The sequence below is a fragment of the Panthera tigris genome, chromosome B3, assembly GCF_018350195.1.
Source record: "Panthera tigris isolate Pti1 chromosome B3, P.tigris_Pti1_mat1.1, whole genome shotgun sequence".
Classification (NCBI taxonomy): Eukaryota; Metazoa; Chordata; class Mammalia; order Carnivora; family Felidae; genus Panthera; species Panthera tigris.
The window spans coordinates 4,730,009-4,748,783 of NC_056665.1; the positions used below are offsets into that span (position 1 = coordinate 4,730,009).

Consider the following 18,775-nt stretch of genomic DNA (forward strand, 5'->3'; position numbering starts at 1 on the left):
TAAACGTTTATTTTTGAGACAGATGCAGAGCATTGGGGGGGGGGGGGCGGCAGAGAGAGAGAGGGAGACGCACAACCCAAAGCAGGCCCCAGGCTCCGAGCTGTCCGCACAGAGCCGTGAGGTCACGACCTGAGCTGAAGTTGGATGTTTAACCAACAGAGCTACCCAGGCAACGCCATCTGATTTGTGGTTTTAAAGGATCATTCTGGCGTGTTAGTGAAGTGAAGGGCAGGTGGTAGGGGCGGGGACAGAAACAGGGAGAGTGGAGGAGATTCAGTGTCTGGTAGGGAGACTAGGGTGGCTTGTGGTAAAGGAGAAGGGCAGCAAGGCAGGGCTGGGATGGGGCGAGGGGGGCCAGCTGGCAGGACTTGCTGACGGGCCAGAGGCAGCCAGGAGCAAGGGAAGCAGAGGAAGGAAGGAAGGAAGGAAGGAAGGAAGGAAGGAAGGAAAGAAGGAAGATTCCTGAGTTTTGCCTGAACACTTCATGGAAGACGACGGTACCATTTCCTGAGAAAGGGAAGAATCAGAAGCAAGCAGGAGGGCGTCAGGGTTCTGCCTGCTTGGGCTTGGTGTGATGGGTTTGAGATGCCCCTTAGGCACCCGAGTGAAAGGTCAAGGCGGCAGTTGGATGGGTCAGACTGGAGTTTGGGGCGAGGTCAGGACTGCAGCACGGGGTCTGGGTGACACATAAAACATTTAAGCAACAGGGCTGGTGCGACGCCCCCCAGAAGAGGGCCCAGGCTGCCAACATGGAGGCTGAAATGATGTCGATAATTCTCAAAGATTATCCCCTTGGGGAAAACGAGGCAAAGAGCCAGGGCTCTAGGTCAACGTGTCCATCAGCCTGCTCAAAGTCAGTTCACCTTAGGCAGCTCAGGGCTCCATTCACCTAAATTTGTACTTTCTCAGCAAAAACCCACGGAGCGCATTTGCCACAGTTCGTTTAAATAAATGCTTTTGTATTTCAGCATTCCTTTCTCTCTGGTCTCCTCTTAAACATCTTAAGGGATTTGAGGCAATTTATCGGAGAGCACATTGTCTTAATTGGCTTTAAAAAAAAAAAAAACACCTTTGAAACCAACACACTGATACTATAACCAAAAAGATGCAAATATTCCCCACTTGTCTTTTGGTGACTCCAGTGTCGGTCCGATGGGCTAGGACCTTGGAACGGGCTCTGGCACCCAGGAGTGCCGGGCCTTCTGGAAGGAGCTCAGGACTGATGGGTGCCTTAGAGTCACGTTTACTTTGGAAAATACATTTCAGATATAGGGAGGTGGGTGGCGGTCGCAGGGGTGGGGCGGGAGATAAGATGATGTCGGGTAAGGAACCCTGACCAGGAAAGAAGAAACCTGGATTCTAAGTCCTGATTTATGCTGCGGGGTCCTGGCAAGCTGTTCCCGCCCTCAAGCCTGTTTCTACGTGAAGGGGGAGAGGTGGACACCATCTGTAGATTTTGTGAGTCTCTAAGCTGATAAAGACCCCGAGGCCTCGGGAGGTAGAAGGTGCCCGAGAGAGGCCCCCCTCCCTGGCACGACCCCGGCAAGGAGCGCGTCCCCGAAGGGAGCGTCTCTGGGACAGCGGCCTTTGGTGACCGTGGGAGAAGTGCCGAGCGTCTCTTTTTCTGACTGAATAGGAGCCACGGGGACCCAGGACACCCGCCCTCCTTGGAGATGCTGCTGGTGAGCATGGGGCCAGGGCGCTGCAGGACCTACCTGGCTCACAAAGATGTTTCCAGCCACACTCAGGGTCTCAGTGGCCATGGTGCCCATGGTGGCCTGCATCAGCCAGCTGATCTAGGAGGCAGAGTGCTCTTTGTGGGCAGACGTCGGCAAACCCCAGAGTTGGAGAGAGTCAGGGGTGGGGTGGAAATACCGGATAAGTCTTCCTCCCAACTCCCAGCCCAGCATAGCAAGCCCTCACCTACATTTCTCCTTCCACACCTCCACTGATGGGGGCTCTCCCCTTCCCGAGGCCACCCACCCACCTGCGGGTAGCTCCGATTATCACAGCAGTGCCTTTAAAAAGCTGTCTCCATACAAAAAGAGTCCCTGGACGAATATATCTGAGAATCGCTGGACACACACGCCGTGGAGGACACCAAATACGTATCAGCTTAGTAAAGGCTCTGAGAAGCCCTGTACGAAACCGATTTACGTTCGTCCGGTCCAGCTTCGCAAAAGTATTTGACCGCAGGATCCCTGTACCTAGTGACGTGTGTTAACCTGCCATGGAGCTGGAGTTTTGTGAAAAAGGCTCTGGAAAACATTGTATTAGAGAGGGTGTAGACCCTGGGAGCAGGGGATTCTGGGAGGGTGTAGACTCTCGGAGCAGGATTCTGGGAAGGTCCCGGCCCTCAGAGAAGGGGAGTTGGGGGATTTGGGGGTTGGGTTTGGAAGCAAGGCATTCTGGGAGAGCATGAGCCCAGTGAGTAGGCAGCCGTGGGAAGGCCCGGCCGTGGCTTTGGGAACTCACCTTCTGGATCACCCACTGCATGAGGCCCACATAGTAGAGAACCGACATGACACAGCTGAAGAAGATAACGATGGGCAGAACCTGCCAGGCAAGAGCACAGGCCCCAGGGTTAGAAGCAGGTAGACCCCAGACAACCCACTCCGTCCAGGGCCGTGCCGCTCAGGGACCTGACATGGTCCAGGAGGAAGCTCTGAATTCACTGCCTGAGGTCACATACGGGGCCTCCTGGGAGGCACTTTCTGTCCTCTCTGTTCCGCTCTGAACATCCCCCCGGCCCCCTCCCCCCACAGACGAGGCCTGTGCCATGGAGGAGAAGCAGGACCGCCACTTCTCGCGAGGGTTAGAGGAGCTGGCTCAGGGCCTAGCACCTTGCACAGCGTGCACCCCCTTCATGAGCGCAGTCCCTGGTCCACGAGGACCCCTCCGGTGCTTTGGGCCCGAGTGACAGGCTCGTCGTCTCTCCGGCACAGCACTTCCACTCAGGACCGACGAGCTCAGAGCCAGACCCACGTGGGCCCGGCAGCCGGTCCCTCAGGCTGTCACCACCTCTCTCTGCCAACTCCAGGCCTCGTCAACTCTTCCTTCGAAACTCCCCTCGCAGTCCTTCCCTCCTCGCCAGGGCCCCGGCCCCCACCCCGGCGCCTCTGCCCTGCGGTCTGATTTATCTCAGCGAGGCCGACAACCACTCAGATGTCTCTCGGTGGAGGACGGGTTTCAGGACCACGGGATGACCACGAAGCCGCACACGGAAAGTCTGGAAACGAGACTGAGGGGCTCTCCGTGGGCAGTTATGGAGTGATTTCCGAGCGAGAAGAGGGAAGGTGTGTGCTGTGCTATCCGGTGTGCAGGGGAGCGTGGGGATGGCATTGTGCGTGGGCCTGTGTAGGCACGGAGTGTCACTAAAAGGGTATGCAAGGGAGGCAGTGGCCTTGGGGCGGGAACTAGGTGACTGTCGGTGCAGGAGGGAGACTTACTTTTTACCGCCTCCCCTTTGTGCTGTTGGGATGTGTTATCTGTTCCAAACGGTTCTAAAATAGGTTATGCAGAAGGGCGCCTGGGTGGCTCAGTCAGCTGAGTGACTGACTCTTCATTTCGGCTCGGGTCACGATCTCGTGGTTCGTGAGATCGAGCCCCACGTCTGGCTATGCGCTGACAGCGTGGGGCCTGCTTGGGATTCTCTCTCTCTCCCTCTCTCTCTCTCTCTCTCTGCCTCCCTCCTGTTGGCACTCTCTCTCTCTCAGAATAAATAAATAAGCATTAAAACAATGAGTTACGCAGAATTGGTAATGGTGGGCGCATCCCTACGCCGAAATGTTAGGTGGGGAAGCTAGAACATCGAAAGCGTAGGAAGGCTGGGAGACGGCGTGCCTGAAAGCTGTTCTGTGTGCTGGGACTGCTGAAAGTTGGGTTCTTCCTTCCATATTTCCCGTTTCTCTTCTGCTCCTGTAATTTTCTGTGATAGGTGGCCTCTTCTCGAGGCGGGGAGCCTGGTGGAGGGGGGTCTGGGCCAGCTCAGCAGCGGGGTTTGGGACTTGCTGGGTGTGAGATGCCTGTGGGGCAGCCACGGGGTGGGGGGGGGGCAGCTGGATAAAAGGGTCAGGAGCTCAGGGGAGGAAGGTCTGGGCCAGGGATGGATTGGGATGCATCTGCACGGAAGTGTAGGTTGAGGCCATGGGATAGATGCGATTCACCGAGGAAACGCCCCTGAGTGGGGAGAGCAGTGAGGACAGAAGACAGGGCCCTGGGGTCAGCATGGGAGGGGGAAGGGTAAGAGGGGGCGCAGGGAGGGGACCGAGAAGAAACAGAGAGGTTGGAGGACCTCCAGGCGAGGCACGTGTTGGAAACCGAGGACGGCTGATCAAGAAGGGTGGTCGATCAGCCGTGCCAGACGTGTCAGAGAATTCCAGAAAGGTGAGGCGCGCGACGGACCGTTGGCACCTAGCAATTCAGGGATCGCGGTGGAGATAGCGAGTGCAGGCAGCTGTTTCTAGAAGCTTAGCCGTGCCGGAAGGAAAGGTGCCCTCGGGAGAGGTGAGGGGTGCAGGGAGAGTTGTTTTTGTTTTTAATACGGAAAGTCTCGTGTGATCACATTCAGGCTCTAGCTCAAAATGAATCAGGAGTGCGGGATGGCCCCCGAAGAAGACAGAGGCTCCACCCCGGGCAGCCCCCCTAGAGACGAGAACAGGCCCCGAGGTGTCCCCCCTCCCTTCCCAGATGGAGGCTGCGGCTGGATGTGGACCAGCTCCCCTCCGTGGGCCTCACCGCGGTGGGGGCTGTCACCTGACAGGGAACGCAGGCTCTGGAGGTCCTCCTGTCCCGTGACTCGTGCTGACTGCCCAGTGCCGGGCACACCCCCAACACGAGGGTGCTGACGTCATCCGCCCTCCCTCGCAGGGAGACACAGAGACAGTCACGTACTGTCTAGACTGCTTGTCCAATTTATCATGAGGGACTGCTCGGCAGCCTGGCAGGGCGGCGGCCGTGGCTCAAACCAGGAAGGACCTGACTGCAGCATTGGGACTTTCTCTGGGCAGCCACCAAGAGACACTGCCTACCCGTGAGATGCGGGTCTTTGGTGGAAGGGAAGCTGGGTTTTGCATGAGGCGGCGGCTCTCCGGGGAGGGAAGATAAATAGGAGAGAAGAGAGGTGGCCTCCCAATTTTCTAAGGTGGCACATTTCGTCCTAAATGAGGTCCCCAGGACCCATCCGATCTCCCGGCCTGGGAGACGACTGTGGGGCCTGTAGCGTGCGAGGAGGCGGAAGGCAGGATGGGCAGCTGAAGACGGCGATGCCGCGGTCGGGTGGAGGGGGGGGGAGCGCCATCGGGTCCTACTACGTGTCCACACGCGGTCCTACTCTGCGGCAGGTGCAGTGCCCAGCGCGTGGTGATTCGTCGATCCTCAAACCAACTGAGGTACTTGTAAATCCGCTTCACCAACGGGGACACCGAGACCGTGAGATGTTGGCTGCCCGCCCAAGGTCACACGCCTGCAAAAACAGAGCGCTGCCCGGCGCAGAGCAGGTTGCCAAGGCCCTGCCATGAGCCTGCGGACGTCTGCCCTGTTGCCTATTCTGGAAGCCCCACTTCTCCGTCTCAGGAGAGGCATTCATCTCCGGGAGCGAGGGTATAGCAGCCGTACACACGTCCTCACCGCCACACGGTGGAACCCAGAGCCGGCTGGTCCCTCTAGTGTGACCGCTCACCCATAACCGAAGGAAGAAGGGGCCTCCAGTTTGCCGAGGCCAGTGGTTCTCAAAGTGCGGTCCCTGGACCAGTAGCATCACCCGAGAATTGGCGAGAAATGCAAATTTCGAGCCCCACATCTGGAGTTTCAGTTTCAGCAGGTCGGGGGTGGGCCTGAGAATTTGGGCCTGAGCGTTTCCAGAAGCTGCCGGTGCTGCAGAGTCTGCCACTCTGAGAACCACTGGTCTAGAGTTTAGACCATACGCTCGGAGCAAATGTCAACTTGGTATCAGGAAACGGGGTTCGAAGGCAGGACCAGACCCACTGAGGACACGGCCCTGATGCTTCCTCTTCCTGGAGGAAGCTGAGCCAGGCTTTCGGTGACTTCCTGATAATGAACCCTCACAGTCCAAGCTCCAAAGGCCTAAGCACTGCAGACCGGGTCCTGTCGCCAACCCCACGAAACCCCACAAAAATCCCGAACCACAAAATCTAAAGTCGGTCAACAATGCATTAAAAGGATCACATAGCATCAGGGTGCCTGGGTGGCTCAGTCGGTTGTGTGACTTCAGCTCAGGTCATGATCTTGTGATTCATGAGTTAGAACCCCACATCGGGCTCGCTGCTGTCAGCACAGAGCCCGCTTCAGATCCTCTGTCCTCTCCTCTGCACCGCCCCCCCACCCCGGCCCCCACCTCTCAAAAATAAATGGCTCAGTCAGTTAAGCATCTGACTTTGGCTCAGGTCATGATCTCACGGCTCGTGGGTTTGAGTCCCGTGTTGGGCTGACAGCTCAGAGCCTGGATTCTGTGTCTCCCTCTCTCTGCTCCTCCCCCAGCTCAGGCTCTGTCTCTCTCTCTCTCAGGAAATGAATAAAAACATTAAAACAAAATTTAAAAAAAAATAAACATTTTAGAAGGATCATACACCATCATCATTTGGGATTTATTCTAGAGAAGCAAGGATGGGTCAGCATCCACAAGTCCATCAACATGATAATACGCCACATCACCAAGACCAAGGATAAAAATTCCCCGATCATCTCAGTAGGTGCAGGAAAAGCATTTGACAAAATCCAACATCCATTCATGACAAAGCTCTCAGCCAAGTGGATGTAGAAGGAATGTACCTCAACATAATAAAGGCCACATACGACAAACCCACAGTTAACCTCATCCTCGATGGTGAAAGGCTGAAAGCTTACCCTCTAAGATCAGGAGCAGGATAAGGATGTCCTCTCTTACCACTTCTATTCAACATAGTATTGGAAGTCTTAGCCAGAGCAATGAGTCAAGAAAAAAAGAAGTCAAAGTTATCCAAATTGGAAAGGAAGAAATAAAACTGTCCCTATTTGCAGATGACATGATACTACATATAGAAAAACCCTAAAGGCTCCACCAGACAACCATTAGAACTGACAAATGAATCAGTAAAGTTGCAAGATGCAAAATTAACATACACAAATCAGTTGTGTTTCTGTAGACTAATAATGAGCTATCAGCAAGGGGAATTTTTAAAAATCCCATTTACAACTACATCAAAAAGAATAAAATACCTAGGAACAAACTTAACCAAGGAGGTCACCTGTACGATGAAAATTATAAGACACTGGTGAAGGAAACTAATGATGACACAAATAAATGGAAAGAGAGTCCATGCACATGGCCTGGAAGAATTGATACTCTTAAAATGTCCATGCTACCCAAAGCAGTCTACAAACCCGATGCAATCTCCATCAAAATACCAGTGGCATTTTTCACAGAACTAGAACAAATCATCCTAAAACTTGTGTAGAAGCACAAAAGACCCCGAAGAGCCAAAGCAGTCCTGAGAAAGAACAAAGCTGGAGATCACAGGCTCCCTTATTTCAAACTATACTGCAAACCGGAGTAATCCAAACAGTATGGTACAGATGCCCATGCCACCACCGTTACAGAAAGGCAGAGGGGACTTCCTCCAAGGCCACGTAAAGCGGACATGCCTCCCGATTTCCTACTCCCTTGGTCCCTTGCCCAGAAGGCCCTCACCACTCTGCTCCTCGTGGTCATGGCCAACTGGCTGTCAAAGTGTCCTTCAGAGACCTTTGCAGACACCGGATTCTCCTAAGATCTCTCCTGGTCCCCTCGTCCCATCTCCTTCCTTCTCCCTCCTTCCAGCACCCCGCCCCAGCTTTCACCTACTCACATACTTCCCACTCCCCTCCCTGCTGATCATGATCACTGAGCTCACGAGTGACCCCTTAATTACTAACTCCAATGGCACCTCTCCCTCCTTGTCTTTTTTTTTTAACGTTTATTTATTTTTGAGAGAGACAGAGCATGAGCGGGGGAAATGCAGAGAGAGAGGGAGACACAGAATTCAAAGCAGGCCCCAGGCTCTGAGCTGTCAGCACACAGCCCAACGTGGGGTTCGAACCCACGAACCAAGGGATCATGACCTGAGCCACAGTCGGACGCTTAACTGACTGAGCCACCCAGGCGCCCCCGTCCTTTTCTTATTTGATTTTTTGGGGCCAAACTTGGCATTGTTGACCATTGCGGATGGCCGAGGCTGCGTCAGGCAGACACCCCAAAACCTTGGGAGATGGAAGCATTGTCTTTCACCCAGATGTTCCTCAGGGAGAACATGTGAGCAGCACTCCTGGGCGCAGTATGTGGGTGCCCGTTCCAGAGGCTGGAACAGTGGTGAAGGAACAAGTAAACACAAGCTACTGGGTCAGCCAGACCCAGGAAGGATGCAGGAGCCTCGGGGGAGGCGGCTGTGTGGGTGGGATGTTACCAGAAGGGAGGCGGAGCCAAGGCAGAATGACTAATCAAGACGATGCAGCCAAGAGGTGGCTGCCGCGTCCAGTCCATGGCGCTGGACTCCAGGCCAGGGGAGGGGGGCGGCCAAAAAGCCCCAGGCAGAGGCTCGACTTCCTGGACAAGGGACGGGCTGGACCGTGGCCCGGCAGGAAGCAGCTTGGACTCTGAAAATCTGAGTGAGCTCAGAGACGACTTCCCCGGGGCCAGCATGAACCAAAGGCCTTGGACTAGGTCCACATGATCCAGGGAAAGAAGGTGAGGAAGGCTCCTGCGTCTTCCGCTCGACTTAGCACCAGCAAATCCACCCCACCTCGAGGACCCGTCCTGAGCTTAGGAAGTGCTGTGCTTATGTGTGTGTGTGTACATGTGAGTGTGCATGTGTGTGAGCATGTGTGTGCACATGAGTGTGCGAGTGTGAGTGTGTGCACGAGCTGTTGTGTGCGTGCGTGTGAGTGTGTGCACGTGTGTGCATGTGTGTGCACGTGTGAGTACATGTGAGTGAGCGTGTGTGCATGAGCGTGCGTGTGAGTATGCGTGTGTGTGCATAAGTGTGCATGTGTGCCTGAGCGTTTGTGGGCATGTGTGTGTGCACGTGACTGTGTATTGTGAGCATATGTGTGCATGGGAGTGTGAGTGCATGAGCATTTGTGTGCATGTGTGTATGTGTGTGCGTGTAAGTGTGCGTGTGTGTGCGTGTATGTGAGTGTGCACTGTGTGCATATGTGCGTGTAAACGTGTGTGCACGTGGGTGTGCATGTGTGAATGTGAGCGTGCATGTGTGTGAGCATGCGCATGTGTGTGTGCGTGCACGTGCGCATGACGCAGGGAGGGAGTGGGGAAGCTGAGTAAATTTTGTGATGAATGAATTTTGTGAAGAGGGCAGTTCCATGGCCATGGAGCGTGTAAGTCCTCCCTGATCTGGTCTGTCTTCGCCAAGGAAGCCACTGCCTAATGCACTAACGCTGAGGTTGGCCCGAGGACAGGGCCTCCCAGGGTCCCAACGACGGTTAGCGTGTGACTGGGAAATGCTGGGGCTGCCTATTGATAAACCCACCTCTCTTGTTTTTTCTTTCTTGACGGGATATCCAAACTCAAAGTCTTTAGCAGCCACTTAATATGTTTTAAATTTAACATTATCGTTATTAGGGCTCCTTTCTGTATTTGGAAGGGAGACGGGATGTCACTGACTTCAACTTACAGGATGAGGCCGAAAACGCCAGTGTCCAGTCAACCTGTTCCGGCCCCGGCTCTGCCCTTACTCACCGCGTGACTGTGCCCATGTCACTGCTCCTCTCCGGGGTGTGGTCTGACCATCCGTAGGGACCCAAAGATCAGTCAGCTCCCTTCCAGCCCGACAGTCTATGAAAGCGTGGTTGTAAAGGGTGATGTGGGGAGAGAGACGGGCAGCAGGTGCGCCCACATTCCTCTGGAAAGGGAGAGAAGGTGGAGGACACACAGCCGACTCTGGCGGGAAGACGGGCAGAGCAGCAAGCAAGGTGACCGTTTCGGCGCTAGTCTGGGCGGGGACGCCGGCGGACAGCGGCTGTCTGGTCTGCCTCGTGCCCCTTCCTCCGCTCCTTCTGGTGACAAAGATTCAACATCCCTTTGGGAAACCACCCCCTCCTCCACTCTCCCCCGACGGGCTTCAGGTTTGGCAGATCAAAGCCAATTATTCTCCCTGGTTACAGTTCAGAGATGGCATCTACTCCAGGCCGGGCCAAGAAGGGCCCCCTCGCGGGTTTCCTGCTAGAACTAGTGGAAATCGGGATCTCTCTCTCTCTTTCTCTCTCTCTCTCCTCAGGTTGGTTGGATGTAAGTCACCCCCTCAAGGGAGCCTCCCCAAGACTAAGACTAACACCAGTACCCAGAACACAGAGCCAGGATACAGGCCAGGTGGATCCCAGCTGATGTTCGGTACCCTGGACTTTGCAGTTACAGAAATCAATCTTGATTTCTGGAGGTTCTGTTTCATTTCCGTGTTGGCTTAAGACAAATTTGAGTTGTGTGTCTGTCACTTACCACTGACTAAGTGAGGAGCTGAGCACCCAGGTCAGGAAGTACAGCCGAGACTCCCAAATGCGGCCCCAGTTATGGCTGGGAGGGACCGTAGATGGAAGGATCTGTGCCATCACTTTTTCTCCCAGGGACGTATGCCAGCTGTCACCTGGGCCCTGCTCCTCTACCAGACCACAAACGCTCGCTTGGAAAACGACAGCCCCCTGAAAATGTAGCTAATCACAGGGAGCTGCCTGCCTTGTTTGTTATAATGGAGGTTAGCAGAACCACTCTCCTGGGCAATGCCTCTTGGAACGATGGCCTTCTGAGGGTGGCTCGCATTCAATCAGGCCACCTGACCCCCTGGCTGTGGGTGGGAACGCAAGACACCAGGCGTTCCAATGGCAGACTCCCACGCCCTGGCCTTGGTGATTGGTCCCAGGATGGTCACATGACGGAAGCTGACCAATCTGAAGACTGCTCCGGGATTTTCTAACTCAGGCTGGCAGAGAAGAGTTCCCTTCACTTGGGGGGGGGGGGGGGAACCATGCTGTAAGCCTGAGCATCTGTTACTGCTGGGGGCCAGGGGAAGATGGGGTGCTCGAGAGTGAAGCTGACGCCCTGGGGTCTCTGGGGCCCCGGGGTCCAGCTCGCACCAGTTCAACCTTGCCTTCTAGCATGTAAGCCAAGAAACAGCTTCCCTCTCTCCTCCCTTTAAAGCAATATTTTTTTAAGTTTATTTTGAGAGAGAGAGAGAGAGAGAGAATACATGCACACACGAAGGAGGGACACAGAGAGAGAGAGAGAGGGAGAGAGAGAGAGGGAATCCCAAGCAGACTCCTGTCAGCACAGAACCCGATGGGGGGCGGAGGAGGAGGCTAGAACTCACATACCAGTGAGATCATGACCTGAGCCGAGATCAAGAGTCAGACACTGACTGAGGGGGTGTCTGGGTGGCTCAGTTGGCTAAGCATCCGACTCTTGATTTTGGTTCAGGTCACGATCCCACATCAAGCCCCACATCGGGCTCTGCGCTGACAGCAGGAGTCTGCTTGGGATTCTCCCCCTCTCTCTGCCCTTCCCTTGCCTGCACTCTCCCTCTCCCTCTCTTAAAATAAATAAACTTAAAAAAAAAATAGACACTCAACCAACTGAGCCACCCAGTCACGCCCCCCCCCCTTAAAGCAAGTTTTAAATGGGTTTCTGTTACTTGCAACCAAAGAGTCCCAAAGAATACTCTTTTCTTCTAAGCCAGGGGGCAAACAAACATCTAAGGCCCCTTTGTCACCACTGCCTACTAAGGCAAGTGCTCTGATATCAAGGCACAGAAGCCAATAAGCAAGAGCTTCGGTCCTGGGTTCCGGTCTTGATCCCAGCCCTCCCTAGCTTTGACACTTCGCAAGCAACGACCGCTCCGAACCTCAGTGTCCCCATCTGTGGAAAGGGGGTAATGATAGCACTTCTGCCACGGGGTGGTCGTGAGGGTGAAGCGAGGGCCAGGTACACGTGCTGGCTGCGTACCTAGTGGCCGTTATTATGATTTCCTTCTCCCTGCCCTTTTCTTCTCTGTTCCCCCGAGACCTTGGGTCTAGAGGGCAACAAAATGGTTTCCGGTGGCCCTGGGGCTTGCTGCAAAGCTTGTGTGTAGCTCTTGGCTTCCCTCTGGTTGGGAAGGTCCGGGCCCTGCCGGGGAGGTTTGGAGAAAAAGGAGTTCAGCTGTGGTCTCGGGCCACCAGGCAAGCCGCTCAGGACCACGGTCATGGGAACGGTGGCCCAGCCGGGCCTGGACTTCCCAGCAGGCACAGAGGGACTTCGGAGAGCGGTGTCCAGGCACTGGGTGGGGCTTTGTAGGGCTCAGGGTCAGTTCAGGGACACAGGATGAGTAAGACCCAGGCCTTGCCTCCTGCAGGTCCCCTCAGCCTCTGTTCCCCACGGTGACCTCTCTCCTGCCCTGTGACAGCCTGGTGGCCCCAGGTCATCATGTGGGTATGAGGCAGCCTCCTCAGGTCCTCTATTCCAAGCCTCCTGGCTACAACCCTTCCTACCCACTATTTTCTTTAAAATGTTTATTTACTTGACATAGAGGCAGAGAGAGCGTGAGCAGGGAAGCGGCCGAGAGAGAGGGAGACACAGAATCCAAAGCAGCTCCAGGTTCTGAGCTGTCCGCACAGAGCCCGACGCGGGGCTCGAACCCACGAACTGTGACATGGTGACCGGAGCCGAAGTCGGACGCTCAGCCCACTGAGCCCCCCAGGCGCCCCTCTTCCTGCCCACTACTCGGACTGCAGTGTCGTATGCTTGTCCCTGCAGGGTGACAAGATGTCGGCTGCTGTCTGTCTGTCTATCTGGTGAACCTAAGACGTCACACCGGAGCCAGTCTTCACGACTCCTCCCTGAAACCTGGGAGGCCCCTACTTGGAAATAGGACTGGGAGGGAGGGCCCTCCCCAGGCCTACAGGATGGTGTCAGGGGGCCTCTGGAGGGCCCCCCCCCCCGTCCCCCAGTAAAACTGCTCTCAGAGCAACGTGATGGACAAGTTCGTCCCAGGACACACAAGACTCCCGAGAGGACAGGAACCCGGTCCCCTCGCTCCTTCCTCCCATAAGTGACATTATTTGAACCACTTGGATAAAGTGGACGCTTCCCCGAGGGTTGCTGACACCAACAGACCCCGTGCGGACCCTCACCACCAGCTGGTGGTGGGGACAGAGGGGCTGGAGACGACTAGACTCGCAGCCTGGCCCAGCGTCAGCCCAGAAGTGCATCGCCGAGCCCGTGGCTCAGGCTGGAAGCCTCCGGGGGCCCCAACAGCCCCCACGGGGTGGGAAGGCTCTGGAAGCAATGGTCAGAGGCATGAAAGGCAGAAACCTCCAGAAGCTACACATGGGGCCCTGCACAGCAGCCCTGGGGGCGGGGCGGGGGGGGCGGGGCCGGGCAGGGAGGGCACCCTGGAGGAGGCAGCACTGATTCCCGTGGCAGTGCCGTGACAATGGTGGCAGGAAATCACCCCCCTCCGCCTAGCACTGGTCTTTCGACAGCTTGGGCGTGAGGCCAGCCGAGGGGAGCCCCCGAAGGAAGCACGTGGGTCCGCATTTCCAAACTCAGAATGGTGACGTGGCCACACCACGGCAGACCTAGCACGGGCTGCACCGTCTAAACTCAGGGTTGGGGCTCTGCTGTACACAGTAAGGCCTTTGAGTCTACGTCGGTTTCCTCTGCAGCAGGGATGCAATAAACCGTCCGCAGGACGGAAGGAAGGAAAGAGGGAGGGAGGGAGGGGCTGTAGGTCCAGAAAAGTCCAGAGAAGGGAGTCACAGTGTACAGCTGGGTGACAAGGGCTGGCCTCCTGCAGAGGTGACCCTCGAGGGCCTCGATGTAGAAGCAGCCTGAGAGGGTCCTGTGGGCTTAAGAGTTCCTGGGAAGTGTCCCTCAGAGGCCTCGGGGCCCCTGCGGCACGTCGGGGGCTGAGGTGAAGGCAGGCGCCGTCCCCGTGCCCCTGCCCTCTCTTCTTGTCTCACGGCGATTCTATCGTTTGGGGATTCGTTTTTAAGGAAAAGAATACAGATACCTCTTACTTGGCAAGTGTTACAAAGCACACTGACGACATGCCGGCGGGCGAACGGTGTCGGGGCCCCTCTCGGCACCCCGAGCCCGGAGCTTCGTGGACCTCAAGCGCACGGCCCTCCCCCGACCCGGACCTGGCCCGCGCAGCTTGCCCAGACGTGCCCCGGCCACAGGTACTGGGCAGCCGCTGCTAAGGCCCTCGCGGGCCAGGAGTTGGGCTGACCTGAAAAGCAAAGACTCCCTTGACCATGGCCTCCCCAAACACGAAGCTGGAGCCCACGTCCGTGTAGCTCAGGAAGATCTGAAAGCAAAAGACAAAACAATGCAAAAACCCGGAGTGAGGCCAGGAGGGGAAGGGGCACCAACAGTGGCCAGAAAGCCAGGCCGGGTGAGCCGGAGGGACGTCGCCTGCCGTGGGCCCGTCCAGCAGCCCGTCCAGCGGCCCAGTGTGGGGGAGAGAGGGTCACCGGGCCTCCCGGGCCTTGCGGGGGTCGGGCACCACCCAGCAGTGCACTTCGTGAACACACGTTCACGGGGGTTTGCTCCCCTGAGCACATTCTCCCCGGGAGACACCTTTTCTGTACACTTTAAGAGAGCACCCTCAGGGGCGCCTGGGTGGCTCAGTCGGTTAGGCGTCCGACTTCAGCTCAGGTCATGATCTCACTGTTCGTGAGTTCGAGCCCCGCGTCGGGCTCTGTGCAGACAGCTCAGAACCTGGAGCCTGCTTCAGATTCTGTGTCTCCCTCTCTCTCTGCCCCTCTCCAATCACACTCTGTCTGTCTCTCTCTCTCTCTCAAAGATAAACATTAAAAACTTAAAAAAACATAACTTCAAGAAACTGAACATTATTTTTAAATGCACACATATGACAAAGTAAATCAGTTGTAATTTTTTTTTTTTAGCACTTTTAACTGTCGCGTGTTCCACATCACTCATGACTGCTGAGGGCCACATGCCTTGCGCCCTCAGTACCCACGAACCCTCCTGTGCTGCGATTCTCTTCCGCATCGGGCCAGCCGCTGGAAGGACAGCTGTCTGCAGGTGGCCCCGGGCCTAGGGGAAGGAGTGGCCGCACTGCCCAGCCCCTGCTGCTCACGTGGCCTGGGGCCCAGCGCACCCCCACCGTCCCGATCCCAAGCCCCTCCTTACGGCCCCACCCTCCCCTTCCCCCAGTACAGCGGCTTTTCCCTGGCAACCCGAGTGCCCCTTGTACGCACCTGGATCTGGTTGCCCATCCACTGGAATGCAATAAATCCTGGCTCTGTTCTGATGACGAAGAGTCCAAGTGCAAACTGTAGTCCGAGGCCCCAGGACACAGTCCTCCAGGATACCTGCCACCCGAGAGGAAGGTCCCGGTGAGCTCAGCTCCCTGGGGGATCCACAGGGAACAGCAGGCGGAAAGGGCAGAGAGCACAGTGCTGCTGAGGGGCCTGGGAGTCTTGGCCTCGTCTGCAGGGTAGGACTGGACCCAGCCACGACCCCTGGGCCTGTTGCCGACGGTCCCGTCCACCCTGCGGTCAGAATAGGCCACGCTCTTGGCAGTAATGGGCCTGGGGCAGTGGGCAGGGGTGGGGCGCGGTCTAAGGACCCATTGCAAGACTGGAGCCGCCTCGAGCAGGCCATAGCGCTCGGTCCCGGTCCTCACCGGGCGGCTGTGGCCTCCGATTCTAGTGTCAGTGTAGCTTCTGTCTGCCTGGACCTCCCCCCATCTCTTCTCCCCAGGCAGGGCTCCCAGCTGCCCTGACCCCCCGCTCCCTGGACGCCCCCACCCTCGGCAGAGGACTGCTTCTGCCTCTCAGCATTTAAGGACTCCTCAGCGGTGGCCTTCAAAAGCAGGTGCGTGAGGATCTCTGGGAGGCCTGGCCGAAGCCTGCGGGGAGATGTCGGCCACACCACGAAGCGGGGAGGGATCCTAGTTTCGGGAGGCAGGGAGGGAAGGGGCTGCGGCGCACTCTGGGCCTGACGGCTGAGGACCCACTGTGCGGTGATGCTTTGAGCAGGCGAAGAGGAGGCAGACGAACACGCAGATTCCTGCAAAGGACACTAGCTGCTCGGGTCGCTGGGAGGTGTCCAGAACCAGCCACGAGACCAGGCCCAGGAGAGCAGCGAGGGCCAGAGTCCTGCGGGGGAGAGGCAGAAAGCCATCACCCTCAGCGTCTCCCCCACCCCTACACAAGGGCACCCAGGGCTCCAGGGGACGGGTGCTCAGGGCTGGGGGGAGGAGAGAGCTGTGTGACCTCACACGGACCACCTAGCCTCTCTGGGTCTGGCGTCCTCATTGGGCAAATGAAGCCGAAGCCCCACGCTTCTCCTGGTTGCCAGGAGGACTAAAGAAGAGAACGTGTGTGCTGAGCTTTGCACGGTGCCGAGCACGTGGCTCCATCAAGGGCAGGGATTCTCACAGATGCAGCGATGCTCAGCCCAGCCTCTGACCTTGCCAGGGTGAGGTGGGGCCTGTGGGGCCCAGGGCTCTGCTTCCCAGAAGCAGTAATGTCAGTCCGGGCAGGTGAGCCGAGCTCCTGGGACCAAGGCTGGGAAGCGACGATTTGTTTTTTATTTATTTTTTTTAATGTTCATTCATTTTCAAGAGAGAAAGAGACAGAGCATGAGCGGGGGAGGGGCAGGGAGAGAGGGAGACACAGAATCCGAAACGGGTTCCAGGCTCTGAGCTGTCAGCACCGAGCCTGACATGGGGCTCGAACCCAGCAACCACGAGATCATGACCTGAGCTGAAATCGGACGCTTAACCGACTGAGCCACCCAGGCACCCCTGGAAGCAACATTTACAGCTTCCCTCCCTGGGGCTGGAGTTGGCTCACCTGGTGGGGGGGAGGGTCTGGGCCTTGGGTGCTCGAGGTCCACCCCCGACCCAGTCACTGACTCACCTGGTCCTACTAATAACAGCTAATGTTCACTGAGCACCTATTATGCGCCAGGAACTACACCCAGTGCTGGGAGACATACCGTCCCCGCCCTCATTGTACACACGAAGAAACTGAGGCACAGCAAGGTGAAATGACTTGCCCACGGCCACCCATCTAACAAGTAGCAGATTTGAGACTTTAAGCCAGGCACCCGGCAGAAGTTTATTCTCTTCACTAGCTCTGTGCACGACCACTGGTGAGGGGTGGACCCGGGACCAGAACTCCCACAGGCCAAGCCCAGAGTTCACTGCTCACTTCTGCCCGTGTTTCTAAGCAGCTAACACCACCGGTCCGCTGCACAGTTTCTGCCTGTCTCTGTGCCACTTGCCTTACTTACTTACTATTTCTCTTTATAAAACTTTATAAAACCTTAAGTGCAGGGGCACCTGGCTGGCTCCTTCAGCAGAACGTGCAGCTCTTAGTCTCAGGGTCGCGAGTTCAAGCCCTACATTGGGTGTGGAGACGACTTAAAATAAAATAAATTAAATTAAATTTAAAAAAAAAGTCAGTGCATGTTTTGGGTTGGGTTTCTGTTGTCATTTGTTTCTTTCTTTTTTTTTTTAAGTTTATTTATTTATCCTGAGAGAGAGAGAAAGCACAAGTGGGGAAGGGGCATAGAGAGAGAGAGAGAAAGAATCCAAAGCAGGCTCCTCACTGCCAGTGCAAAGCCTGATGCGGGGCTCGATCTCATGAATCATGAGATCATGACCTGAGCCGAAACCAAGAGTCGGACGCTCAACCGACTGAGCCACCCGGGTGCCCCTGTCATTTGTTTCTTAATGCCTTTATAGAGGTACGACTGGCATGTAATAAATAGATGTTGAAAGTGAACAATTTGGGAAGTCTTGAGGTGTGTACGTACGTACCTTGAGACCGTCACCACAGTTAAGACACCCAAAACGTTCTTCGTGCCCCTCTGTAATTCCTGGCCCCCCTCCTCGTCCCCAGGCAACAACTGATCTGTTCTCTGTCACTAGATTAGTTTGCATTTTCTAGGATTTTATATAAATGGGATCATAGAGCACATATCCTTTTTTTATCTGACTGCTCTCACTCGACATAACTATTTTGAGATTCATCCATATTTTTTCATCTATCAGGAACTGGTCTCTTTTTATTGCTGTGCAGTATTCCATTGCGTGGATGGACCATGCTTGGCTTATCTGTTCGCCTGCTGATGGGCATTTCGGTTGTTTCCAGCCTTTGGCTATGACAGACAAAGCTGCTAAGAACATTCAAATAGTTACGCGCAGGTCTTTGTACAGATTTACGCTTTCATTTTCCTTGGGTCAGTACTACTTGGGTGATGCTTTGGTAAGTGGAATGGGTGAATCATATGGTAAGTCTAACTCTTTAGGAGACCGCCAAACTATTTCCCAAAATTATTGCACAATTTTACACACCCCCGAGCAGGATGTTGGAGTTCCGTTTCCTTTACATCTTTGCCAACACTTCGTAACGTCTATCTTCCGAATTCTAGTCATTTCCAACAGACATAGAGCAGTACCTCTTTGTGATTTTAATTTGCAATTCTCTAATAACTAATGATGTTGAGCATCTTTCCATGTGCTTATTCACCACTTATGTATCTTCTTGAAAGAATTGTCTGCTCACATCTTGAGCCCATTCTTAAATTGGGGTGTTTTTCTTATTATCGAGCTTTGAGAGTGCTTAATATATACTGGATACAAGTCCTTGGTCAGATCTGTGATTTGTAAAACTTTTCTCGGAGTCGTGCCTTGTCTTTTTTCTTCTCTTAAGCATGTTTTTGAAGAGAAGTTCTTAATTCTGATGAAATTCACTTTGTCAAAATTTTTAATAGATTGTG

The 18,775-nt window shown here is 55.3% G+C and overlaps 1 protein-coding gene across 1 annotated transcript in view; it reads right to left on the reverse strand.

Moving 5' to 3' along the window:
• SLC28A1 (solute carrier family 28 member 1) overlaps nt 1-18,775 on the reverse strand; it is a 49,255-nt gene that overhangs the window by 17,544 nt on the left and 12,936 nt on the right. The window contains exons 6-10 of the mRNA XM_042987656.1: nt 16,002-16,143; nt 15,241-15,354; nt 14,247-14,324; nt 2,476-2,556; nt 1,716-1,796 (exon numbers count right to left, since the gene is read on the reverse strand). Coding sequence (XP_042843590.1) covers nt 1,716-1,796; nt 2,476-2,556; nt 14,247-14,324; nt 15,241-15,354; nt 16,002-16,143 — 496 coding nt within the window. The remainder of the gene's footprint in view (nt 1-1,715; nt 1,797-2,475; nt 2,557-14,246; nt 14,325-15,240; nt 15,355-16,001; nt 16,144-18,775) is intronic.